The 27,934-nt window shown below is 40.5% G+C and overlaps 2 protein-coding genes across 2 annotated transcripts; both read right to left on the bottom strand.

Moving 5' to 3' along the window:
- Nucleotides 1-1,920: 1,920 nt before the first annotated feature.
- On the bottom strand, nucleotides 1,921-16,730 carry wipi1 (WD repeat domain, phosphoinositide interacting 1). The gene is made up of 13 exons (XM_054607876.1): nucleotides 16,380-16,730; nucleotides 14,344-14,426; nucleotides 11,230-11,399; nucleotides 9,887-9,983; nucleotides 9,586-9,683; nucleotides 9,252-9,344; nucleotides 8,131-8,201; nucleotides 7,723-7,827; nucleotides 7,345-7,512; nucleotides 6,933-7,040; nucleotides 5,391-5,530; nucleotides 4,561-4,661; nucleotides 1,921-2,658 (listed from the first exon to the last, which is right to left on the bottom strand). The coding sequence occupies exons 1-13, from the start codon at nucleotides 16,466-16,468 to the stop codon at nucleotides 2,608-2,610; spliced, it is 1,374 nt and encodes a 457-aa protein (XP_054463851.1). The 5' UTR covers nucleotides 16,469-16,730; the 3' UTR covers nucleotides 1,921-2,607.
- Nucleotides 16,731-18,802: 2,072 nt separating this feature from the next.
- zgc:86896 (uncharacterized protein LOC415190 homolog) lies at nucleotides 18,803-27,474 on the bottom strand. Its single transcript, XM_054608067.1, has 10 exons — nucleotides 27,384-27,474; nucleotides 26,583-26,713; nucleotides 25,069-25,173; nucleotides 24,732-24,954; nucleotides 23,381-23,488; nucleotides 22,135-22,341; nucleotides 21,751-21,826; nucleotides 20,696-20,886; nucleotides 19,809-19,899; nucleotides 18,803-18,938 (listed from the first exon to the last, which is right to left on the bottom strand). Exons 2-10 carry the CDS (start codon nucleotides 26,644-26,646, stop codon nucleotides 18,933-18,935), a joined length of 1,071 nt encoding a protein of 356 aa, XP_054464042.1. The 5' UTR covers nucleotides 26,647-26,713; nucleotides 27,384-27,474; the 3' UTR covers nucleotides 18,803-18,932.
- Between the last annotated feature and the right edge of the window lie 460 nt (nucleotides 27,475-27,934).

Below are 27,934 nucleotides of genomic sequence, written 5' to 3'. Positions count from 1 at the left end.
ATATTTACTGAGAAAAATGGTGACGTGTTCAATACTTGTTTTACCCGCTGTATATTCCCATTATATTGAAGAGAAGGCATCTCTATGACCAATATCTCCAACACTAAGCAACTTACACCAAAACAATTTAGATTAAGAAATAGCACTACAGGTTAGCTGTTAAATATATATTTTGGGGTGAACTGTCCCTTTAATAAGAGCTACATACTACAAACAGGTTTGGCCTCATTATTATGTGTTCTTTTATGTGTTCCTTTATGTGTTCTTCACAAGCTATTGACACCATGCAGTCCAGACTCTGGAGAGAGACCCAGAAGACTGGTTGTGAACAAAATGTTGAAACTTCCATTCATGGGGCCTTAGGGTTTTAAACACTGACCATGTATTTGTATCATCACCTCTCTGAGTCCGGCCAAGGACCTTTGTTGCATGTCATGCCCTCTTGTTTCCATTTTATATTCAAAAGATTTATTTATTTATTTACTTTTCAAATCAACAGAGCAGGGTCAACAGTCCAAACAACAGCTATGACAGCGAAGGAGAAAACACAAACACTGACATCAGCTTTGACCTTTTAGGTTGGTCCAACAACTGCATGAGACACATGCGGACAACAACATCCGAAAAGCTGTGTTTTACAGAATTCTACCAAACAACCTCCAGCCATACAACAATCTTGGCACTATCACATGGCAGAATGTCAGCAGTCAGAGGGGGCTGCTATGAGAAAGGACAGAGACTTCTGTCCTGGGACCCTCACATCGGCACAGGAAAAGGGGGGGACAGAAATGCAATAGATGTGATGTGTACAAAATGAACAACTACTAATAATAACAGCAGCAATGAATATAGTAAAATATATTCTATTCGATAAGAGCAGTAATGATATAGGGAATAGTAATAGTAATGTGTCTAATAATAGTAGTGGTAGTAGCAGTGGGTGTCAGAAGGGCCATAGCAGGAGGCATGACCACGGTCCAGATATAACCACGATTTATGGAAACCTGCGAGGCGAGAAAGCACAAGATCTCCGGGGAAGAAGCAAAGTTAGTAATGTGCATAAATAGGAGATTAATACATAAAGATGGAGGGAGAGAAGAGGAGAGAGGAGCTCAGTGTATCCTAGGTAGTCCCCTGGCAGTCTAGGCCACTAGCAGCATATCTAGGGGCTGGTCCAAGGCGAACCTATGCGAATGCTAATACAGATTAATATGATCTCTTTAAATATATATACAAGTCCTCTTTAGTGTTTGATTGATACGTGGCATTAAGCTGTGACAGCATCCCCGTATGAATGGGTAAACATGCAGGCAGAATGCAAGATTAGCAAAAGAAATAGTACGTATCCAAATATTCTCATTTTACCTACTCTTACATAGGCTTACTTGTAAATCTATTTGGCTTTTGTTTGAGTAGCTTTTTGAAAATATTGTAAACTAACCTTTGAGAGGAAAAGACTGACATAGTACAGCTGTTATGTGTCAGTCTGCTAACCCATCTGAGTTGGTTTGAACCTCCTTTCCTCCTATAACGCCTATGGCAGTTAGTACGACCTATTCATGTTAAAATCGGGACAACGGTGTACATGTCGTCTGACCTTGGCTGATGTAAATTAAAAAGTTTGATTGCTGTAAAAGCAACAAAAATAACAGTGTACTGTGCTGTTGTAATAAATTAAAGCTGAGAATGGTGAGAATATTGAATAGATCACTGTGTACTGACAGCAGAACACACTTTTGCAACAACAACACCTGTGAATAGCGGCTGTAAATGCTGTGAAATGTATACCTTTGACCGTCCTCACTTAAACCATTATAACCATAAACACCCATGGACACGAACCTCGGATCTTTAAGTTATTTTATCACGTAAAAAGTGAAATGCATCACGTAAAAGTAAACAAGACAAATTCTTTGCTTTGCATAGGTTCTTTCTTATTCCACTCTGTGTTTATTTCTTTGTTTCTTTCACTTGTTTTGGTCTTGTGCAATAAGCAAAATACTTTGCTCTTTTACAAATGATAATAGGCACAAACAAACATACAGTACAAACACACCTTCTGAAGTGTATCCAGGAGGCATACATAAAAACATTTAATACATGTCATTACAATACAGAATAAAAATGACAATTTATCATAGCCGTGAACTAAAATATTAATAATGAAAAAATAAAAAATGTTGCTACAATAATGCAACTAACTAAAATATTTGTCAAGTAAAAATGCTAATAAAATTGTGGTTATATTTCTGCTCCAGCATGCACCTCATGCTTCCAGCATTCCTTAAAGACAATCTCCCTGATTTTTGTAAGTTGCCAACAGCATCTACAAGTTGAGAAAGGCCCTCTCAGATCACAGGGGATGTTTTGTCGACAGTTAGCTGGAGGGAAGTTTAGAGGTGTATCTTTAACACAATCAATATGTAACATGAGGACCAGATCATGACATCTACTTCTTGGTCAGTGTTTTGTCTACTTAAATGTTAATGTTAATCAATATTATTTTCTCTCTGCGGAAAAAATAACTTGGCACCCTGAAAGACTTTTTTTTTTGCTGATCATCCCACAGCGCCTGTCTGTCTGTTTGTCCATCTGTCCTTCTACACCTCACGAGCGCCTGGCCTGGCCACCTCCAGTCCCGTCTCGGCACCAATTAATCTACCAAAACACATGAACACATCCGTTAGTTTGGTCTACAGGATTTGTCAAATGCAGCTCATGCCCCATTTTCTGGGTTGAAGGGAATTTCCAGTACAACACGTACAAAAACAATCCAAACCATTCAGGATATTTTTGTAATATGTGTGTACTCAAATATGTGAAACGATGAGTTATACATGTTTTGTTTTTACTGCAGAGGAATAGGAAACTAGCTTTGTTAGCAGGCGTTTGGTGATTACCTCACTTGGACTCAGACACAATGGCTAAAATATTTATGTACAATTTGGTAAATTTAAGTTATATTAATAAGAAGAATTATAATAATAATTTAAAAAGGTGTATTTGGACAGCTTTACTTTTGCGATTTTTTTTTTTGTTTAAATACCCAGGCCGAATAATAAAGGGATTTTTTCTTTAATAGAAATTGCCTATTTAATATAATCTGGTAATGGCCAAATTGCTCACTCTGATAAAGACAAGAGCCGCATGATAAGGAGGCTCACACAAAAGGTCCTGCAGATGGCAACCGACCAAAGGCCACATCAGTGCTACACAGTGTTCAGACATGGAATACATAACATCACTGGATCCATCTGTCTGTTAAAGTCAGAGCCTTTTGTCATTCAGGGGACTTTTAGGCAAATGTTCCTTATGGCTTCATGCAGAGAGATCCATGCTGCTCGTGCAATATTTGCCACCTGGTGCATTAAAAGGAGCAGAGAAACTGTAGCAAAAAGAGGAACACAAAGATAGAAGCCTGTTTTCTGTTGTTTCAGAGGCTGCATCAAGGAGAATTCTAAAACTTTTTAAGCTGTTGAAGCTTTAATAATGTATTCATCATTTCTGAAAATTCCATAGCCTACTTTGTAATGTCCAATGGTGCACAGGTATACAATAATGGCATGTTAAGTTTTGTACTTTATTTGCTCAAATGCTGTATGTAAAGCAGTTTGCTCTATATTCATGTATTCATCCATGAAGTGGATTTATAAAAATGTTTAGGAGAAGTATCTTTTCCATTTATTAGGTGTTTCCTGCTTTAATAACAGTTTAGATTCTCTTTGCATATAAGAGATGACAATTAAAGGACCAGTGAGTAGGATTTAGTGCCTTCTAGTGGTGAAGCTGCAGATGGCAACCAACTAAATACTACGGTGGCCTTCAGGTAACGACACAACTTGAAAGTCTCTCTCTAGAGCCAGTGTTTGGTTTGTTTGTTCTGGGCTGCTGTAGAAACATGGAGGTGCCACATGGTGGACTCAGTGTATCGAATATTATATTCCATTTATGCCAACAAATCCGCCTAAATGCTACACAGTGGTCCTTTAAGTGATACATCATAACAGTACTTTAAGTACTACTCCAAGCAAAACACAACATGCATTTCTCTCTCTCTACATGTTTCACCTTGTGCACAAATACAAAGGCCAGTATTACTGCCAACTCCCCAAAGTATTTTTTGAGGACTAAATATTCGAAAAACCTCTCAGTATACAACAATACAAATCAAAATTTAGCCCCCACAGTAGTTGAATCAACATCTCTCGAAAAGTTTCAACACAAACTGAACATTAGAACTTTCATGAAGGGAGGATTGATTCACGACTGTTGCATTAGAATATATTAGTTTTATCTATGCTAATAAACTGATGAGTTAACCTTTTATTGATTATGTGGATTATGGTAGGACAACTTCGTTTAATTTAAAGTTCCTTACTCTGCTCTTATTTGCAGAGCATGCTGCTGGTTTTTGATATCATGGAAAGTGTGGTGGTAACCTTTCTGAAATGCGTCAGTCAGTACTCTTACTGTGTGCATCAATGCTTTGGTATGCCTATAAAGTACACCTGCTGTAGGAGACCTAGCTATAGCTGACAGTTAGCACTTCTGGATGCTCACAGGAGGAAACTCGTTCTCATCGTCCAGACACACAGGTCCAGCAGCGAACTCGTGTTCTGGAATTACTTCTCCTTTCTTTGCGCCGCCATCTTCAGAGTAGCCTGGGTAGAAACAGGTGAAGAAGGCAGACACATCATTAGAGCAGCCTGATCTTTACATGACACAGGTTGTGTGAACATTTTATTAGTTCAGATCTGCTCAATTTCACCAGCATTAAGACTTATGTATGTTAAGTATGCAACATGCGGCAACTTGTGGGTCTGGTTGTATAGAAGTCTATGAGAAAATGACTCTACTTCTCACTTGATTCATTACCTCAGTAAATATTGTAAACATGAGTTTATGGTCTCAATCTCTAGTTTAATTGACAGGCTGCAACCACGGCATTGTCCGGTCTGGAAGTTGTCTATGTTTTCATCTTACAACTTGAATCCTTTCACTGTGTGTTTCCACTTGAAGAACGTTAAATGTAACATTTTGGTGCCTAAAAATGTCAGATTTAGAGTTTGGTTGTACTTAGCTCCACCCTCTTGTCTCATTTCTAGTAAATGAGATAGAATCAATCTGGAAGTGGCCAGAGGACAGTCAGACAGGTCCAAACACAGATGCATCGGGTCTTGGTTTAGGAACCTATAGCATAGTAAAAGCAGGAGGGCTAACTCGTCACTGCTTCTGTCTTCAGAAAATATGTTGTCCACCACAAACATTGCAGTCCTCATAGAAAGTTGAATAAAAAGCCAGTACTTAATGGCCGCTGGTTAATCTCTAGGCTAGTTCAGCAGTAACCCTTCCAGTTACACACAGATGGAGAAGTGTGTGTGAGTACTAACCAGTGAGGGTTGCAGTGACGGGACCAGAGGCTGGTAAAGCAGCGGTTGCAGCGTAGGATGGACAAGCCTGTGCTGGCCCTGTGACCTCTGACCCTTCTGACTCTGTTTCTTCACCCTGGTCTTCATCAACACCAAAAATCCTGAGAGGGGAAGAGAAAGAAGGAAGCAAGAACACAACTTTACATCTGGCGTTTTGTCAACACTGACTCATTTAGCTGTGTGAAGAATGAAGCAAAGTTTTGTATTTTACAGCCCTCAAATATGTACGATTCCTTGGCCTTTTGTAGTTATTTGCTTAGTTTGCTTGAGATAGCAGGAAGTGGTAGAGCTGGGTGAACAGACTTTCTTTCTTCAAAATGTGGCCAAGCTGTACAGATGTAATTTACACTGGTAGGGATTCCATTGACAGTGATGACCAGCTCCTGATGGAGCCATGCCAATCCAATTGGAATGCATTATGCATACATTTCCTTATGCATTAACAACTCTTATCCAGAGGACAAAATACTTTGTTGTCCTCTGGATAAGAGAGGCCTTCAAAACCCACAGTCTTCTCTCATGTGAAGCTATATGCTGAATTGACACGGACCCACCACCTATCACATAAAATAACCAGCATTTGCAGATGATTAGGCATCTGTTTGGTTAGCCAGAAAGATTTATGAAGTTAACTGTATGGCTAATCCAGCTGGCTGATTTTGGCGTTTACTTTCAGTCAGATTGAGAAACTAGTGTTTAAAATGATTTAAGTAAAACTGAAGTTTATTTAGAAACCCTTTCTCGGCTTGTGCTGGATTTTTTTTATTTATTATGGAACAGTTAATGTAGATATTTAGTCGTCAGAAGCCTTTATTGGCTATGAATGACCATGCTGTACATTCTCTGTTGATATTGTTATCAGCTATAACTGCCATATTAGCTAGCCAGCGGGGGGACAGACACTGGGACCAAATGCACTAAAAGGCACACACGGCCACACCAGCTATGTAAAAAATAGCATGGAGCTCTGACTTCATCCCTGCTCAGGTAGACATTACTCCACTATAGTTACTTGATGTTAATGCCCTGAATGTCATATTTTTCCTCTTTGAACACTTTTCATGATCTGCATTAACTCAAGTCAGTTTTAAATCTTTTAGACAAGTGGAGTGGGGAGCACTGCTCTGCTGTTAGGACTATTGCTGATGGGTTATGATATAAGCCTGGTGAAATTGTGAAATTAATGAAATATCAATAATGGATATTGTTACAAGTCTGGTTTAAAATATGTCTGCCAGCTGCTCATTATTTCTTATTTTACTGGCAGATAAAAAACAAGGCCTTATTCCATCCCAATAATCTGAATGTCCAACTCTATGAACTGAACATTCTGCTCTTTGGGTAAACAGAGTTTGGGATTTGTAAATGTATCTTGAATGAGGCCGTTTGTCCCAAAACATTTATTTATGAATTAAACGATGCAATCAGAGTGCAGGCTTTCTCCTCCCTCCTAAAGCTTAACATCGATCTCAGCCCTGACTGTGAAATTAGTTGTAGTCTCACCTGTGTTTGTGGGCTAACGTGCACTCGCCTCCATCCAGTGGATCCACGTTGTATATGAACAGCTGGCCGTCAGCTGTGGCCACCAGTAGCCGTGGAAGCTTCTGGATCCTGGAACATCAGATTGAGTATGCGTTCAAGTTGTTGTGTAACAATCATAGGCATTCATAAATATCCAGCCCAACAGTGAGAGGAACTGATTAATTAACACTTTGTCACCCTAAAAATAGATCGCAGTCAACCCACATCGTAATCTTCAGATAGTCTTTTTATCGAGTTGTGGACGAGTCCAAATCTCTTCTCACAAGGTCAAAATCAAAACTAGTTCTGTCTAAAACACACACATGAACACAGAAAAGATGAATGTAATGTAAAGGCCCATTCCCAGAATCCCAAAGGCAAAAGAGAAGCTCACATAGCTAGGGTGCAGATGTTCCTCTGGCCCGATGTCACGAGGTGGACTGTGGCAAAGGCCCGGTCCTGGCTCATCATGCCGGATACCTGAGCAGGGAGGTAGCTGCTGGCTGCTGAGAACATCTTCCCCACGTAGGCTGTCCAGGTGGCAGCATCGTCCCCTCCACTACATACAGAGCAACCAGTTCATCCTACAACTACATACTTTGGTGAGCACAATGTGATCAATGTGATCCTTAAATAAAGCAACCAACCAGGCACAGGTAACATGGTTAAATCTACTAGTTGTGTTTACAGTGTGTGTGTGTGTGTGTGTGTGTGTGTGTGTGTGTGTGTGTGTGTGTGTGTGTGTGTGTGTGTGTGTGTGTGTGTGTGTGTGGGACCCAGCTGCTCTAGTTTAAAGATATGCACCGTCTCTGTGTTGCTGGACGCACAGAGGAACTGGCCATCAGGGCTGAAGGATAAAGAGCTTATATTGACATACCTGCAGAAAGACAGAAGATACATCACTGATTTAAAGTGGATATCAACTTTGACCACTAGTTGGCATTTGAATAAAACCTCTGAACTCATCGGTCTACTCGGCTCTTGAGGTTCTAAGGTCACGTGCCGTATAAAAACTATAATTCAGTCATAAGCATGTAATAAAGTCTCCAGGCATCAGTGCATGCATGCAGCACTGCAAGAATGACTCCATATGTATTTGGAATGATGATCTAGTTTGCATCTTTATCCGTGCTCAATCATTGGACAGTGCACATCTTATAGGAGGTGTATGAACTCTGACCTCTTCATGCCCCGGCGGAACTCAAACAGACGCAGCCCCTCAGGAACGGAGAACACTCGGATGACGGTGCCCTGTAAAGACACACAGACAGGGAGGTGTGATCTTTACTACAGATTTCTAGCAGATGTTTCCTTTCTGCAAGGAACCTTGTTCAGAACCTGACAGCTGTTCTTCCATTGTAGGAAGTGTCCCTCCATTTATAATCTGATATGTAACTAGAGGTGATGGGTCATGAGAGGCAAGGGAGGCCAAGTTGTAAAATTCTGGATTAATGCATGACATAAATCTGTATAAAAAGAATGTTGTGGTAGGAAGAGGTACTTCTCCGTAGTCAGTGTATTACTACGGTAGATGAAGTAGCAGATATAGACAGGAGCAAAGCAATGTACTGCTGTGGATGTTTTTGACACCTATAAAGGATCACGACTGCTTTACCATGCTGACAGAAAGCCCCAACTCCACTGGTACTCCAGTCTGTTTCTCCAAACTCCAGTGTAGTGAACTCTAGTGTAGTTTATAAACTGACTATAAATAAGTACCTTAAACAACCCTAAAAACAACACAATGCACTGTTGACTTTGCTATTATTGACAGATCCAAAAAGTAGTTCGGCTGAAGATGTAAAGTGTTATTTGGTCATGAGCCATAATGTGTTAAACTGTCATGGCAACCTGCACAAAGTTCACATTTTGGCTTAAAGATGGAGGTAGTGTCAAAGTGATCAAGATGCCAATGAATTATCCCCCAGGGAACATAAAAATGCTTTAAACATTTCATGGTAATCTACCTTGTACATTGTCATATCAAGGCCTGGTGGTGACACTGGAGGAAAATTCACAGAAAAAAATAAAATAAATGCATTTTAGAATTCATCTTATGGGACCTTAAGTATACAGAGCAATTTGAATGAAAATACAGCCTTAGCTTTCGAGCTCACATGGATGAAGTGCTGATCAAAGACAAATGAATAGGAAAGGTCAGGAGGTCATCTCAATAATAAGGATTCATTCTGTGGGGACCCTGAACATCCATAACTGGACAACAGTGCTGGATGGACAGACTGCCCTCTAGGACTGACTGTTGTTCATCAGCTACATGTTCAGCACAGTGAGTCTTTTTACCCTCTCTGAGGCGCTGGCAAGTTTGGTGGCCGAGGCGTTGAAGGTGAGAGCTGCCAGAGGACTGTCATGAGCCGGGATCATGGTCACTGTGTTCTGAAAGGACCAAGAGGATGATACAGCAGACAGAAAGAAAGAGTGTTACTCTACACTGATGTAATGTGTATCACTACTGCCCAATTTACTTCTTTGGACAGCTTGAACAGAGCTGCAGATATGCAGAGATGGTTTGAGGAGCTCAATTAACAGAGTAACTGTATTAAAATCATCAGACTGCGTTCAAAATCAGGGAGGAATACAGAATATTTGAGGTGTTCTGTAATGACATGTTTCTTACCAAATTGTTGGCATCATACACTACGATCTCCCCAATGGTTGCACTGCCGGGGTACGCCAGGTAGGAGTTGGAATGGTTTATAGAAAGAGCACAGAGACCTGCGAGAAGATCAATAATTATCTATGGAATAGTGTTCAGGGTCAGTCAGGGAAGTAAACCATTAGTTGGTCATTTTCAATAATACTCAGTCCAAACGAGCAACAAATGGATGTGAACCAGGAATAATGTGCTTTACAGACAGTGGCCTCTGGGTCTTTATCCGTGTGATTACCAAAAAACACTCTGGGTATTAATGTCTTACCTGAGGGGTTGGACGGAGTGTTGAGCAGAGTCTTGAGCAGCTTCATGTCCTTGATGTTGTGAATATAAATGGACTCTTCAAGGCACACCACCAGCCTCTGCAACACACAGCAGACCTCAGGTCATTACACTCCACTGTCATGCAGCCAGGGTTGGCTTCTATCAGTGAGGCCCACTCGTTATAGGAACAAGGGGCCTCATGCACCACTCATTTCTTAAGTTTCTCTCATATGTTCTCTTCTCTTTCACAAGAAAAATGTAAGAGAAGTAAATTCCAGATGTACCAAATGTCCTAACCAGGTGTACTGAATGATGAATCCCACGTGACCATACATCATCTAAGGCTGTTTGAATATGTTTAGTTTTAGTCAAAGACCAAAGTATTGGACACATTAACATGTTGACCTGAAGAAGGCACTGAAGGAAAAGTCAGAGCATCACCAAAGTTATTACAGTTCATCCTGAGGGGAGCATGAATAATGAATCCCATTTGAATCCAATGCTTACTGAGATGTTTTCCGTTTGGACCAGCAGGGGGCATCGTCATCCCTCACACCATGTCACGACCGTGGATAAAATGCCCATAGTGACTGATTCTGAGTTTTGGTTCCAGCAGTGACAGAGGAAATATGAAGGGCTACCTTCAGCATTAAAAGGGTCAATTCACCCAAATCAACCCCAAAAAAGGTCCTAAAAAAATCCTTCCTCTGGAGCAGAACTAAACACACAGGCCACACACTGTTTATAGTCAAGTCTTTGTATGTTGAACAGTTTGAAACAACATGTCGTCTGCTGTATTGAACCCAGAATGGAAACATCTGCTTCTGATGTCATTGGGCACAGTTGTGTACACGTTCCACATCTGTGGTGATGTTTCACAGTGTATCAAATGGAACATTTCCTTTGTTGGAGCGCTTGTGTTTTGAGTTGGCTTGTGTGAGCTCTGTGAGTAATCGGAGACATCAGGTCAGTGTATCTACTGGCCATCAGGGGGCGACTAAAGAGAGTAAAGAGAGAGACTCTACTTCTCTCTTGATTTATTCCCTCAGTAAACATTGTAAACATGAGTTTATGGTCTCAATCTCTAGTTTCAAGTCTTCTTCAATACAGCATGATGTTCATTTAGTAATTATGGTCCATTTAGAGTCAGATAGAACATAAAGCAGGGTATGCTTTAGCATAAATTCTTAAAGTTTTCAGGATTAGGTAGCCAAACAAGATGATTCAGCAACATGTGAAGATCTTAACCAAGAGGCTCAGTGTGTGAATTACTTCCTAACTGTGATGAATTATGGTAAGCATGGTCATATCTGAGGGTTGTGAATGTGAAACGGGGTAACTCACCTGTCTGTTGAGCTTGACAGCCAGGATGTTGTTTGGGTAGCTGTAGTTGCAGATCTCCGTCCCCTTCTTGAAGTGGTAGATGTTCATGCGCTGCGGCATGGCGGTGCTCACCACGACTACCAGACTGCTGGAGAACAAACGCTCCACGATGTAGACATCTGGAGTCTCTGCTGGGGGAAAACAGGGAGCAGACAGACAGGCAGTGATCGAGACGCTGCTTTAATGTTGACTAACACACACGAGGCAGAGATTCTAGAGAAATACAGCCATTCTAACCACTCGAACCCTGATATTCTCTTTCACTTCAGGTCAGAAGAAAGATTTTCCCCCACAGTATCAATTTTGGTATACTTTTTCGTTTATTTATTGCTGCACAGTGCACAGCTCCATCTAATAATAATACCTTAGATGTGCGTACATCATTTTATATGTGTTACTCCAGCCTGACATATTGGGTAATTTTGGAAACTTTGAGACCTCCAATAGAAAAAGTCAAACAGGGTGAGGGTGTGAACAAATCTTGCCTGAACAACATGACCTTCTAAACATGGAGAAACCTATGTGACGAGTAAAGCTGCAGAGGTTTTCTAAGGGTGCCGATACAGATACAGAGTGTTTAATCAATAAGATGTATGCCTTAATGAGTGGAAGAGACTGGGATCATTCTTTATATGTTAGGCAACATCAAGCCTGACTCAATCACTGAAAACATACAAACATAGATATGTTATTTATTATTAAAACAATAGATTGCTGCAATAAATTGGTCACAATTCCAGTATATTATGAATTTAGTATTTAAACATAGAGTTAAACTCAATATATCGGCCCCATTGTGACAAATACTCGATCCAGCTACTTGAGTCAGTATCTTGCAGTTATCTAATATCTATCAATGCATCGCTAGTTTAGATTGCTTTAAGCCAACTAGATCATACAGAGTATCACTGAACATGTCTGAAGACTGGTGTTTATATCTGTTCTGAATGGCCACACTCAAGAGAGGTGAAAAGCCACACAGAGTCTCTGATTCTGAGTGTCTGATTCTGAGTGTCTGATTCTGAGTGTCTGATTCTGAGTGTCTAATACTGAGTTTCTGATACTGAGTCTCTGACCCAGAGTCTCTGACACTGAGTCTCTGACCCAGAGTCTCTGATACTGAGTCTCTGACCCTGAGTCTCTGACACTGAGTCTCTGACCCAGAGTCTCTGACACTGAGTCTCTGACCCTGAGTCTCTGACACTGAGTCTCTGACACTGAGTCTCTGACCCTGAGACCCCGGCAGTAATACATTCATGCTTCATTACAGCTTTAAATGCTATCATGAAAAACAGTTTCCCCTTGAATTAGTGTCTTGGAAAGGTAGAGTCTGCTCTGAAAGAGCTTTTTGATGATTGAAATGTCAACCAGTTCAGGTTAGCTGGGACCTGCTGCTTGTAGCATATTGATTCATCACAAAATAGCTTATGGTATATATAATAACATCTAAAGCCTGACCAATGAATCAACGTGGCAAATGTTGTCAAGCAATGTGAGCCCATCATAGATATATAGGTACAGGTGTATATGTCGGCCAATAAGCAACAAGAAACTGCATATGTTGATCTCATTTATATCGGCTTTTTTAATTCTCAAATGTAGATGCATCTACATAATACTATATCCAAGTTGCCCTGTTATCGTCTTATATATGAACCATGCCTTGACACAAAGATTCTTGAGGCAAATTTGTGATATTGGGGATATAAATAAAATTGACTTGACAAAAATGCTTAACAATGATAAGCTCTCAGAGGAAATCCTACCAGCACGTCAGGTTGACATAAACCAGACTATGCTGTAGAGCACTGCAGCCTGAACCTGACACTGGACTGTCCAAACAGTGCCCTGTTTGGACAGTCCAGTGTCCTGCCAGTTCTGGGGAAACTCTCTTCCTCTTGTGGGAAAAGTTCCATACTGTAGAAATAATCTGATGAAAGATGAGTGACAAACTGACAAGATTGTTTATTTAGTTATTTTCCATAAAGCCATTTTTTTATTTTTTTGCTGAAGTGAGAGAGTGAATGCATTCTCAAAGCATACATGGAAAAATAAAAAATAAACAGAATTATTAAATAATAATGTTATAGAAGTTATTACTTCCTCAATATTTCACAATATTTATTTGATAAGTTAGTGACCTGATGGCACCTTGCATTGTAGCCCCTCCCATCAGTGTATGAATGGGTGTGAATGGGTGAATGATATGTAGTGTTAAAGTACTTTGAGTGGTAGGAAGACTAGAAAAGATAGATATATGTACAGTCCATTAACATGTACCCAGTCAACATGTAATCCTTTTTGTTACCATGGTGTTACCAAATTATCTTGCATATGTCTGTAGATGGTTTATATAGAACAGTATAGAACAGGTAGGCAATTGAAACCTTCACCAATTTGATTTAAGTTTTCTTTTGTCAACTTTGACAACAATATCTGTACCTTTTGACTTAGTGTGTATTTGTTAAGAAGCAGTATCTAGCATTATTATGGAGATAATGTATTTCCTTTGTATTACAAAGTAGCAGTGGAGGGGGAATAAACACTTGAAGGTTTAGTGGTGGCAAGAGAGAGACTTAAGAAGAAAGTACGTTCCATGGATACAGATTAACCTTAATAAGAGCTCAACTAGAGAATGAACAATATACAGACTATGCATTGTGGGTAACCCTGCAGTCTTTCACAAAATAATGTTCCTTTAAAGTAATGTGACTTTGCCTGATGTTGACATGTCATCAACAGCAAACGGGTCAGTCTGGGACAGATGAGAAAATAAAACAGCTCAGTTTAAACAAAGCAGAACCTTTTTGTCTTGTCATCAACTGAAACTCATGATCATTGTGGTGTTCACGCTGTCAGCTTTTACTGTCTTAAGTGACAGATTAGAAGATAAACTCTGCAAATTCTAAACATAACAGAACGCTTTTGAAAAGAGCTGGGTTCTAAGATAAGCCAGTTTTGGTAAAGGAATCAAAAGCATGTTTCTAATAACACTGAATTGTAATTCTCAGCTAAATGAGGAGGTATGTTTGGCTCACACTGATGCAGAGTGCAGAGTCAGAGCTCCATACTAACCACTCTCATGGATACAGTCCAGCTTTTCCACCATGGTCAGAGAAAACAGCTTGTAGCCAGTCTTTGTTCCCAAAGCCAGTGACCTGCAACACACGCACACACACACACACACACACACACACACACACACACACACACACACACACACACACACACACACACACACACACACACACAGTCAGTCAGTTATCAGTTAAACTGCACCACATACAGTATAAAGCCTAAGTTTCTCTCACTATTTCAATGACAGACATTGTTAACCGGGCAGGAATTTGTCAATGTCTAATTTTGTTTCACTCCAACTGTAAATACAGGGACAGTCTGGTATGAAGTGAATTGGGTTGCATTCAACCTCCTCATCATCACACTTTCTTCCTTGGTTCTTCTTATAGAGAGCCCCCTAGTGGTGAAATCAGTGATGTAGAAGAAGTGAGCTCTTCTGGGAACAAGGGGACACGCTGACGTTGGAATCAAGCAACCCTCACAACAAATGAAAGTTGTTTGACAACAAAGATCAACTTGTACCAATAACTAGTTTTGTCTGGAGCTTTCAACCACATCTAACAGTCTTCCTCGGTGGATGAAGTTGTCATAGAGATGCAGTAGCTCAGTTGTTATAAAGAGGCCCAAGCATGGAATTTTGGTCATGTAATAACAGGTAACACATGAAGACACAATTTAATGAGGCATGACATGGAGGCGCCCTGTCAATCAAACTAACTACCTTTCTGTAACTTCCCGTCTCTCAACAGCTTGTATTTAGCCTCATACAGTTAGTGGTGACTCAACCCCGCATCCAAACAGCAGTTTATTTTAAAACCCCTCGTTTTCTTAATGGCCACCTGTGCCTTCATTCCCCACGACATCTGAACATTCCTGTCCGGTCTCATCCTGTCTCTGAGCAGGAGGAAACCCGCAGAGCTACACACACACACAGAACAAACAGATTGTGTGACACATGCCTCTTTTCTGTCTGATTTGCTCCATAACTTGTCAAGTAGAGAGTGGATAAATATTTGGGAAAGGAATGAGTAACTATACGCTGGAGACAAAGCGTAAATACCAAGTCTGCCTTCTTCTGCTGTCTGAAGAGAGTTACCGTCAACTTGGACAATAAGATGATTATCTTAGGTGAATGCAAGTCAGCACAGAATTCACACAGAATACATTTCAAAACACACAACCCTTTCTTTTAAAACATCCTGTGCTTATCTTTGGATTAGTCAGCACTTTAACCAAATGACCAAAGTGTGTGGACATCCTGCTAAATGAGCATTGAGTTGAGCTCAGTAAACATCTGTATCGCACGTTTATACTACAGCTGAAGAAGGGGATTGTGACTTTCTGTTTGGATCCTCTACAACCTGTTGAGTGGCAGTTGTTCACCGTGTAAACTTATATGCAACACGCTTTGATATGAGCAACTGTTTGGCAAACACTACCCCTGAGCAAGGCACTGAGAACACCCTAGTGATCCAGTAATGCTGCTATTACCGCCATCAACAGATGCTACCATGGTTACACAGGGCAGCTGCACATTAAAGGGCTACTTGAGCAACCAATCTAAATCCAGAAAACTAGGGAGCTAAAATCCAAATGGGTGAAACACACTGGGCCTTGGTAACCACAAAGCCCCAGGATGTAACACAGGCTAGAACTTTGATCTATAGCTCCAGCTCCAAACATACTGGATCCTACATTTCCCATAACGCATCTCCATAGATTCTTCTACCCCTCCCTCCGGGATCCAACCCCAAACCATGACAACCCTGACCACACCACTATGACATCATTAGAGTTATTTTGTCAAGCTTCTCTGGTGCTGATTTTGTTATGTCAAATTGGTGGAGTGTCCCTTTAATTGTATGAACGTAAGCCGGGTGCATCTGGAAAACCTGACGTAAACACACGGTTCTGGTTTTTGGTGACTTAAGGCACATTCTGAAGGCAAACCTTATGCTTTGGGTTCATTTCAGGGAGAAATCCGGCTCTGAGTCTCTGGTCCCAGTAGCTTGTAATCTCCCCCGCTTACTTACGTGGAGTCCTGGTTGAAAGAGGCGCAGCCGAACTGCAGCCCCGGTCCGTCCGGCCCGCCAGGCCCGTCGGCACCCTCTCCGGTCTCCATCCCGATTCCCAGCGACCTCCTTTCCTCCCTCCGCCCTGGATTGGAGGCCTGGGATCGGCTTCGCCTCTTCGCTCGATGTCGGCGGAAGACGGCTCCAATTTGGAAGAATTGTGTACCGTGTAACGAGAGGCTGAGCTCTCGAGGAACAGCTCGCGAGTTTCTCCGCTAGAAATCAATTGAATTTAAAGTTTCACTGCGGATATTTGTGGAGGTCGGTTATCCGGACCCTGGAGCAAAGAAGAGGAAAACATAAGCAAAACAAGAACAGCTGACGGCACTACGTCACGTCTTCGCCTCTTATGATTGGCTGGTAGTGAAACCATGTTGTCGCTGCCTTCTATTTTGATTGGTCAGGCGCGCACTAATGTGTTTTGATTGGCTGCTAGCGCGGAGTGGGCTTTGTTTGTGTACGTCCATTCATGGGGTGTAATAACTCTCTGTGGACAAACGTTTTTTTTTTTTTAGGTTATCGTCAATATCCAGGAAAACCCTCGTAAATCATGAATGTATTCACAGTTTTAAAATTCTTACATATAACTAAGGTATGTGTCTCAATCTGTCCACGTCATCTGGGTGAATTAGCCTCATGTGAGACACCAAAAGCTCCAGTGGGTGTAGGTCGTCCTCAAACAAATGAAACTCAAAATAAAGCCATGGGTGAACAGCACACAATCTGAGGTGTCATGTGATCAAAAATCACATGACGTCTCATATGTTAGGGTGGAGGATTCTTCAAACAGGAAGCCGACCACCCAAAGGTCAGTGACAATAATGTTGAGGGTAATCATTTCTCATGAATAAAACTTTATTGCCATTTTTTTCGAAATGTATTTATGATTGTTCCTCGAAAAATTATAATATGGTTTTAATAGAATAAACTTTTTTTTTTTTTCAGTCAAATATTCTATCTAGCATGGACTATGTCATAACAATAATTATTCACAGGCTTTTATTCTCCTACTGCGTTATTTTAGATATTTTACTGCACACCTGTAAAGTATTCGTGACTGCATCTTGCATGGTTGCAAATCTATCACAGTGACACCTTCTGTCCACAGACACAAACCAGACAGACGGATAGACAGACAGACAGACTGTACTCTTAACCTCCTCTGTGCTAGTTCCTGCTACAGTATGTGTGTACAAAACCACATTATGCCACTATGACGCACACACGCAGGCAGTATCCAGGAAGACAACTGATCAGTTGAGGACTGACCTGAGATGTTTTTATTACATGAATCAAGGCATTTAGGCCGTTTAACAGTGTCCCATATAAGGAAATTCAAATTGTCTGATTGTCCTTACTACTGGCACTAAGAGAACTGATGTGTCTGTCTACCATTTCTTTAATGAGTGTGTTATCTGCATTTTGGCACCAAAATAGACTGTGTAGGAGCAGTGTGATGCATTACTAATTTCCAGCTCTAATGAAAGTCAGCTCAGCTTGATGGCTACTCGTATGAGGGTCTGTTGTCTGCTCACAGGTGTCTCTTACACCGTGTCCATCTCCTGTATGAATATGGTAATCACAGTCTTCTTCAGGGCCTGTTAAAGCCTAACAAGATGGTTTTTCATGTGATATGTAAGGTAAGTGCATAGCTTCCATCTGGAGGGAGGAGAGATGAGCCAGCTAGGACCTTAAGCTTCTCCACTACCCAACATGCTCCTGGCTAATATCCAGTTGCAGGGAAGGATGGATGAAATAAGACTTGAGACAAACTCAGTAATAGGATTTTGGTGACTGTTGTGCCCAATATTTACAGAGATCTGGCTCCATAGCAATTTGCATTAGCACTAGCGTTTAGCATAAGCAAAATTGAAGCAAACAGCCATCGTGAACGGTAGGTAAAACCAGTAACACCTCTGGGGTTTATTTACTTTAGTTACTCTTTAAAGAGAAGTCGGCAGGCCAAAGGGCCATTTCCATTGTCCCTTTCCTCTGGAATATCCTTCCACCATCAGGCAGTCTGATTCTGTTGAGTTTTTTTTTTGTGTAAAACCAAGCTGACAACCCGGATGACATCATCGTAGGAATTTTATCAGACTTTGGAAAACAACTCCAAAGCCATAGAAGATAATAAACGCTACAGTTTGTATATGATGACAAGTAATGTCTTACTGATGTGTCAGTTTAGTGAAGTGCCCCTTTCCCAGGAGGTAAAACAGCAGCAGATGGCAGTGGAGTAGTGACACAAAAATAAAGTAATAAAATAAAGAAATACATCAATCTTATGCAGTAGGACAGCAGTAGAAATGAGTAAAATATCAGAAAACTGAATACACAACATGAAAATTTGAAGAACAAGTAAATACATCCCATTGTCTGGCCTGTAGACATCCTCTTTATTTATTCAAATGTATTGACAAATATCATTGTTTTCAGTCACACAGAAGCACATCAGAAGTTCCATGGTGGTCGGTTGAGCCTCGGACACCTCACAGACTGACAATCGGTGGTGTCTCAGTGCTGCACAAAAAGAGTACCAACATGTTAGAAGTGATCCCAACAGCTGTACTGATGTGCTGTTTTGAAGGCAGATAGCAGAAGATTATGTAGCAACATGTTTGCATTGCAGCTGATAGCTGATACTGGCTGCACTCATTCAATACTGAACATTTAATCAGTGCTTCCTTCAAAATGTTATCAGCATGAAAAAGGCCTCTGTAAACATTTTGACTGTCATGGATCTCTTGATTTACATTATTCATAAAACACATTTCACAACCATCAACTCTACTTCTACAGTCATAATGTTACCGTGCTCCCAAATCACCAAATGTCAACAATCTCACTGTTGATGGAAATCAGATAAACCAGTGTGCACCTGTAATGTATGAAGATTGAACATACTTAATCCTAACTATGATGCAAATTACGTGAATATATTGAAGGTACGCTATTTTCTCAGCGAATGTGAAACACACTTTCCGTTATTGAGTGTGAAGCTGTATTGGCACTGGAAACAGTAGGTACCAATATTACCAATCCTTAATTCCCCCCAAGCATATGTTTGTCAAATAATCTTAACGCTAGTTTCACCGACTCACGTTTTAAAACTTTGAACCACATCTCATGGTCTATAGCAGGAAATGGATTTTGTTCAATGTTGAGTCAAGACATTTAATCAAATTTCCCATTTAATTTCCATCAAAGAAATCAAATAAATATGTAAGTGATTATTCGCTTAATACCCACCTTCAATAACCTTCAATTAAAATTCCTCAATGTTGAAGATGATTGTGTTCAAATACAATTGAGTGATAATAATCCTTACAGTCAAGTTACTAAATCAAGTTTTCACATTTGTTTTAAAGAGACAGAGTTTGACTCATGTACCTTAAAATCCCAGATCACCATGGCTCCATCCAGACCCACACTGCTGTACTTCTGCACTTTGGCTTTCTCCCCAGATACAACACACATTTGACTGCAGGACACAACACAACACATGCACACACAGTTTACAAAAACAGATTTATATTCTGGTTTTATATAATAACAAACAACAACAACAACAACTGTGATTTCTGGAGAAACCTAGCGCTCGCCCAGAGTTTGACACTCACAGCAACAAAATACACATACTTACCTGGGATAAGTACATGCTGATTCATGCCTTTTAGATGTTCTAACCAAAGCCCCTCACTTTTTAGAGGATAAATAATTCAGTCATGGCCATTTGAAATGTATATTGATACAATGTCATACAACTTTGCAGGCTTACTTGAAGTCTATGTATACATGTGGCATATACAGTTGGTCACAATTACATGCATTCGAGATGAATGGAGATTGGTGCCAAAAATACATTTCTAAAAGGGAAACTTTGATGGTTTTCAACCAGCTTTCTATTGTTGCATTGTGAGGAACGAGGTTTGGCCTCGCTCCGTGTTACTGGGTCCAGATCTGCACTGGTTGAAAATAGTCCCTTTGCCTTTAAATAAACCATATGGCATGTTTAAAAACAGATGCACAACTTTTTTGGACTCTTCCAAATATTTTGTTTCAACTTCGGGGAAGACATGGTGGTGAAAAATGCTTTCCAAAAAATATTGTAATGGCAGATAATCTGGAATTTTGCATTTAAGCTTCAGGAGTTTAAGCCAAACCCTGAAGCATGGTGGTGCTATTGGATCCAGATTAACACATTTCTACTTGTTTTTTTAGTCAAGTACCTTCTTGGTAGAGGTGATGATGCTGCTTTAAAGGAAAGATGCCCTTACGTGATGCTGTTCTGGTGAAGGGTGCCAAGCTCGTTGGTGTCATCATCAGTGGCCCTCTTGTCCAAGTTCTGGAAGTGTTGCATGGCAGATATGCCACCCTTAGAGGTCTGCTTGGGGATGTCCAGCTTCTTCACAAACTCCAGAGCACCTGGACCCTTATAGGTGAACTGGTAGGGGCAACAGTCATGACCCTGACAGAAAAGTGATTATATTAAGTTATTTATCACGAAAAAAGGGTTACAAATTTTTTTACTTTTTTCCCCTTTTATCAGGATTATTATATATCAGAACATAGAAACTAAAGGGGACAATGTTTCAATGTCAACCAAGTACAGAGCTCTGATAACAACACACACAGAGGAGAGAGACTTAATTCTCTGCTCAGGCACACATTACTCTTCTATATCTTGACATAGATGATAGTTGTATGATTATATATTAATACTCTGAATGTCATATAAAAACCATAAAGCTGCAATAGTATATTTTTGCCCTACCAATGGCATTGGAAAAAGCTGAAAACACAACATTAGCATGTTATTACCTTATAAAGTGGATATAATACTTTAGCAACGGTTGCCTTTTCCCATCCAGCAGACAAAGAGCAAAGTTTGTATATCTGTCTCTTTAGCTGATGAATGCTCCTCTATGTTCTCTAACTGTGTCTGTCTGCTGTTTGCTGCTGAGCAGGTAGAGTACAGTGGGTTCGCCAGAGCATTTCACTGAAAACAGCTGTCTGCTGCTGGAAACAAGGTTTTGGGGCAAAAATCAAAACAATGCCAAAGGTTCTGTAGAGTACCTCTCCAGGTTTCATCCTTTTGAGGGACTTATTCTCATTGGAAAAAGTCATTTCATCCCTTTTTGTATAATAAAAATATTGATTAATGCAGCTTTAAATGAGGTCAGTGAGCAGTGTTACTGATCATGCTTGAAGTTGATGGACGCACACACACACACACACACACACACACACACACACACACACACACACACACACACACACACACACACACACACACACACACACACACACACACAGAGCAGGTGATAGTTACCGCAGCAACGAGCTCAGTGGGGCTGGCATAGAGCACACTCAGAAGTGGCAGACGGTTGGTGGTCAGCTGGGTGACCCTGAATGGACAGAGATCAGAATGGTGGTATAGTGATATTTCATCAAAAGACAACCATGACATTGAATTGAATACAGACTCATATATGGAACAAGAGTTTAGGCCTAAAAGTTGTTCAGGAATTTGCGCCATGAAGTTCTGCTGGCCTGGTGAGTTTGCTAAAAAAGCTAAGTTATGTTGGAAATTAATTCTAGTCTAGAGTTATCTACTCACTGATCCTCTTAATAAATACAGATGCTTCATCTCCATTTGAGCTGAGTATTAATTCTGATCATTCTGATGAAATAAGTGGGGGGCAGCTGAACTCACTCCTTCCCCTGGGCCGCGTCCACCACCGTGATGCTGCTGTTGTGGGCCACCAAGGCCAGCTGGTCTCCGCTGGGGGAGAAGGAGACACTGTGAACCCAGCCTCCACAGTCCTTATGCTCCAGCAGCATCTCCCCAAAAGGCATTTTGGCCCCCCAGGCAGTAGGTCCAGGCTTGTCCTCGATGTCCTTGATGTAGGCTGAGAAAACCCTGAAGAGCAAAGTATAGAGTTCTGTTATAGTTTGTCAGCTTTGAGACCCAATGTTGTGTTGCTTAATCGGTACAATTGGACTAGAAAAAATGGCAAAGACAGAATTTAATAGTGTATATAAATATAATTAAAGCTGCACTAATCAATATCAATTAAAACAACAGTAAATACATGTTAACCTTGTTAGTCTGTTTGCTAACAAATTTACCATTACAACTTTTTGATATGATAATATTTATCATGTTTGTTTACAGCTTTAAAATGATGCATCTATTAAAAGGTAGTCTATATTAATAAAATCATTACTTATGTGGATAATAATACGCTGTTGTTTACATTCCCTCAGATGCAAATGGTCATCAATACACATGCCTAAACATCCGGATAGTATTTTGCTGATTGAAGCTGATTGAACAGGTCAAAAAATGCCAACACCCAGGAATATACATCACCTGTGACATAATATATCAGCAAAGGTGTTGATGATGTTGTGATCACAAAGACAATAAAATATTTCTGCTACCAAGAGGGGCTGGATTAATGGAGAGGTGAGGGCTCAATCCAGAGCAAAAATTCGGTCAGGTGACAAAGGAAGCATTCTGCATCGCCAAACCAAAAAAATGGCATGGAGTGTGCATGGCCCAGGACAGGAGTAGCGACTGTATAAAACCGCCCATATCATTGTTAACCCATCAACTGAGTATCAGTGATATCGCTCAAGTGAGGTGCCTGCGCAGAGCCCACGTATATTCAAACATAATACAAACCCGAGCCACAGCCTGTTCACTCTGCTGCTGTCCGTCAGGAGGTATCCACTCTAGTATTTATGGAAGGGAATAGCGCATTTTGGCATCAGAATAATCCACATTGGTGCTAGTGAGTATTTGGTGTAGCATTGACTGATTTGAAACTGAATGTGAACTGATTAAGTTGCTTATTGACAATCATCCAGAGCTGGTTCCTTAGGTATCTGTCTGTAGAACTAAGACTCCAGACTGCTTCCCTTCCTTTACATCACAGTTTGGGTGGTTGTGTCACCTGCAGTGAAAGTCTGCAGACCCAGCTGCCAGTAGGATGTTGTTGGGATGCCAGTTTAGGCTCATAACTGTAGAGCGAATGGCCTTCTTGATGTGCTTACTCAGCCACCTGAAAGGGAAGGAGAATTGTAAAAGCCTGCAATTCAATGTGTCTAGCAAATATTAAGACAATCTGTGATTTATGTAAGAGGTAAGAGACATAACAGGGATGAACTGATGCCAATTTGCATTCAGACAAGTACTTACATTTGAGTACTTGCCGATAAAAACCAACAATATGAGTACTTTAAAACACCATTACAGCTATAACAACAACATGTTTTATTTTCATCAGATGGTCCTGACTTCCTAAGTGTAACAAATTGAATATACAACATGATGCTGTTGCTAACATTTTAACATTCAACTTTGTGTTTTACTGATAGAAACAGCATTGTTTGCAGTAGGGAATTTAATATGTAACTGTTTAACTCTGCTATCACTTAAACAGTTGAAGTAAATAATTAAATTAAAAAAAAGTTTAGCAAAACTCAGAGGCTTGAAGGAAATAATGCTGGTCCACCTTAAAGGTCATACCGTCTTAAGTGCACCTTAGTCGGAGCTGTTGCTAACTTGGGAGCTAACCCCCTTCACTTTAAATTTCAGCTGGACAGTAAGACAAGGGGATTGAGGGAGGTCGTCTGGGGTCCTGAGGAGTTTAAAAAAAATTTCCCCAACAAATAAACAGTACACACAATGCACTGCCACATCCACAACTTTAACGTTACTACTGACTTTATACTCACCACCACACACACCAACAATCTGACAGCTAAACTAATTGATGCAGTGGAGACTCACTGGAGACTGCCTGTTTTGCACATTACATTACATTACAGTCATTTAGCAGACGCTTTTATCCAAAGCGACTTACAGGAAGTGTATTCAACATAGGTATTCAAGAGAACTACTAGTCACCAGCACATACACTGCAGCTGGAGATAAATGATGGATCTAACCTGTTTGTGCATCAGGTTATCATTGTTTATTAGGCTCAACTTACGAGAGGTTGACATCACATTGCCATAGTGCTATTGGATAGTTTTACCAGTAACGTTACAAGTAAGACTACATGAGCACAGTATCGGACATGATACCCATTGCTGGTATCGGTGCTTCCCAAAAACATATTGTGTGAAAATGTGGTTGTATTTTCTGTATTTGCAGCGCATTTCTTTACTACTCCTTGACAGTTGTGTTACATCACCATAGGCTCCATCACAGTACAAGTAAATAGTCTTGGCCTTCAAAACCTATAACAGCTCAAGTCCTATGTACAAAACATACTTTTGACTTGTTCCTGTATCGCTCACCAGTCGTTCTCCTTCTCAAAGTAGCAGACAGAGATGAGGCGAGCTCCGCTGCCCAGGGCAAACTTGTTCTCCAGTGGTGACCACTTCACACAGGTGGCTGCACGGTTGATGCGCACCAGGACTAAGGTGGGCTTCCACACTCCATCCTTCAGAGTCCACACGTAGGCGTTGCGGTCTGAGGCACATGTTACGATGCGGTTGGAGTCTGGGGCCCAGTCAATGCCTGTGGACATAATGAGAAAGCTCCATTCACATGTTCTCACTCAAATGCATGTTTTCAAACAAGTCCCATCCCAACTATCATTCAGTCATGGCCAGCTGATATAAGTTACAGAACCTGTGACTCGTCCACTGTGCTCAGTCAGCTCGTGGATCTTGACCCACTCTTTGCCTTTCTTCTCATAGATGTTAACCACATTATTGTTAGGACTCACTGCAAGCTCTGTAAAAAAACAACATGTGTGCACAAAGGTTAGGGATTTTAACCACTGTATGATTTTAATACAACAACAAAGAAGTAGATAATATGACATGGTCGTCATCTTAGGAGTATGAATGTACAATTGTTTATTGGCTATCGGTCTGTTACTGTATTTGTGTGATGAAAAGGCACAGGGTTGGTCTTTTGAATATACAGAAACATGCCAGGGCAATCTCACCTTTAGTAATTCATAGTGCAAAGTTAGAAGTGAGAACATTATATAAAGAGGTCAAAGAGATCCTCTTAGGAGGATGATTGCACGTTTAGTAAATTTAATAATGATCTATCACTTTTATTATGTTCCTTTATTGCACTTCTGTCCATGCTGGGAGAGGCATCCCCTCTCTGTAGCTCTCCCTGAGGGTTTTTCCTTTCCCTGCCCCCCCATTAAAGTTTTATTTGGGGGGCAGTTTTTTCATATCCAATGCAGGGGCCCAAGATGATGTATGTTGTTGTAGAATGTTGTTGACCTCTGAGCAGATTTATGATTTGTGATACTGGGCTACACAATTGAATTGAATTGAATTATGATGCGCATGATAATATGTAAAATAATGAAACTACTGATGATTTAGTCTGCTTTTAAGGATTAAATAGCATTAGCTCATTGGATTTCAGTGTTTTCATTCTCGAAAACCATTCCATCGAAAAAATGGAAAGGATTTATCCTCTGGGGAGCATGAAAATAACAGCAATGTACTCTAGAAAATGTGCAGCCGTACTGCACATTAGATTATTGAATTAGATGAATTTGTAATAACTTTGGTGATCCTCTGATATTCCATCCATCATCAGGTCAACATTTTATCTTGGTTCATGACCAAATAACTGCAAGCTAAGCACCTTCCCTTTGGCCCTTCACTTAAATTAATTTGTTTTTGTACAGCCCCATATCACAATCACAAACTTTACAATCTGTACAAAATACGACATCCTCGGTTCTTTAACTTTAACAGGAGCGAATAAAGGAAGAAACCTTAAGGAGAGCAACAGAGGAGGGATCCCTCTCCAAGGATGGACAGAAGTGCAATAGATGTCGTGTGTACAGAATGAACAATATAATACAATTACAACATAGTCAACCCTAACAATAACTGTAATACCAAGTACAAAAACAGCAGTAGACATCCTGCAATTGAAGTGCAGTCAGAGGCATGCAGTAAAGCTCTTTGCGTCCATTTCCTGCATTGATAATCAGATTCCCTGCGGTTCTCCAGGCAACATTAATGCAATTACAGAAGGGAGGAAATGCATCTACATCCTGAATTGCAAGTGTGGTCCCACCCTGTATTGAACCCATAAATTATGAAGAATATTGAATACTGCACATCTGTACATATGTGTGTAACTTTGTTTGCTGTTTCACCCACGGGTCCTGTCTTTGTTCCAGGTGTGGCAGGAGAGTGGTTCCAGGCCAAAACTGTAGAGCGACATGTCTGAACAGAGGCAGGGGAGGCTGCTGGAATGTAGATTTGGAGATGTGTTGTTGCAGGCCCCAGGACTAGATCAGGGAGATATATTGAAAAACAACATTACTTTACAGACAAAGCACTAGTTTCTGGTATTTGGGTTGAGAATTGATGCGAGCAGTGAATTATAGGGTTGGTGGTAATATACTAATACTAATACTACTATGTAATCATAACATCCTTAGTCAACAAGACACCAGATTGGTGTTTCTAACTGTGATGTACTTGGAATCTAGGTCCTAAGAAAGTAGGTACATCAACTTTACGTGCAGACTTTCAGTATGCTCGTATGAGTTTACCGTCTGTGACCTTCTCCCTTTAACAGACTGTTAGCGACGTGAGTAATAACTGTGAGATAACAGTAGGCTACACCTTTATCAGGTGTGGTGCACACTGTACAAACACAACCTAACTGGTACGTCTGTGTTTTTCTCTTCCCCCTAACAATAACCGGAAATCCAGAGATGTCAGTTTGTTACCGTTAATTCCTCACAGTTTGAAAGGTTTTTAGTATAAGATGGTAAAGGACATTCACCTTTGCCTTGCCTTACTAAACAGACGGAATGGATGGAATAATACTTTTCTTAATCTCATAGCTGTGCGGACCAGATGGAAAGCATAAACCAATTTCGCAAGTAATCAATGAACATAGCAAGCTGATTAGATGTGACAAAATCAAAGAGAGCTGAGGTCATTACTTACCTTTGCTCTGTATGGAGTTAAGTTGATTTTGTGGTGGTGGTTGTGGTGCAGGGCCGTATTCATGGACTCTGGGCAGTCGACATGAATGAAGCGGTGCAGTATGGCTGGGTGAAGGAAGTGACTGTGTTATTACTGAAGGGAGGGAAAGAAAGGTGGGTGTGTCTGCAAATAGCTGTTGAGCAGGAATCTTGTCTTGAGCAGGTTTGTTGTAATAAACCACTATGACCTCTAGGAGGTACAGAGATAGGTAGGCTAAAATATACACACCAAACATATAAAAACAACCCTTGTATTCATGATATATATGACATATCACATATATATCAAAGTTTTTTTGTTTTTTTTAATATATATATAGAATTATACCATACATGTATTCATGCATATCATAATAGTATTATCTGTATAAAACGGGCACAATATAGTGACAAATGTACAATGTTATATAGCAGAGAGGATGTCCTCAAACCCAAAGATATTCTAAGCTTAAAATCTTCACATTTGAAAAGCTGGATACAGATGATGCTGGTTGTTTGGATTCATTTTTTTAT

Source organism: Anoplopoma fimbria, chromosome 11 (genome assembly GCF_027596085.1).
Source record: "Anoplopoma fimbria isolate UVic2021 breed Golden Eagle Sablefish chromosome 11, Afim_UVic_2022, whole genome shotgun sequence".
Lineage (NCBI taxonomy): Eukaryota > Metazoa > Chordata > Actinopteri > Perciformes > Anoplopomatidae > Anoplopoma > Anoplopoma fimbria.
Note: the sequence above shows the minus strand (reverse complement) of the source record. Positions and strands in the feature narration are given on the sequence as shown.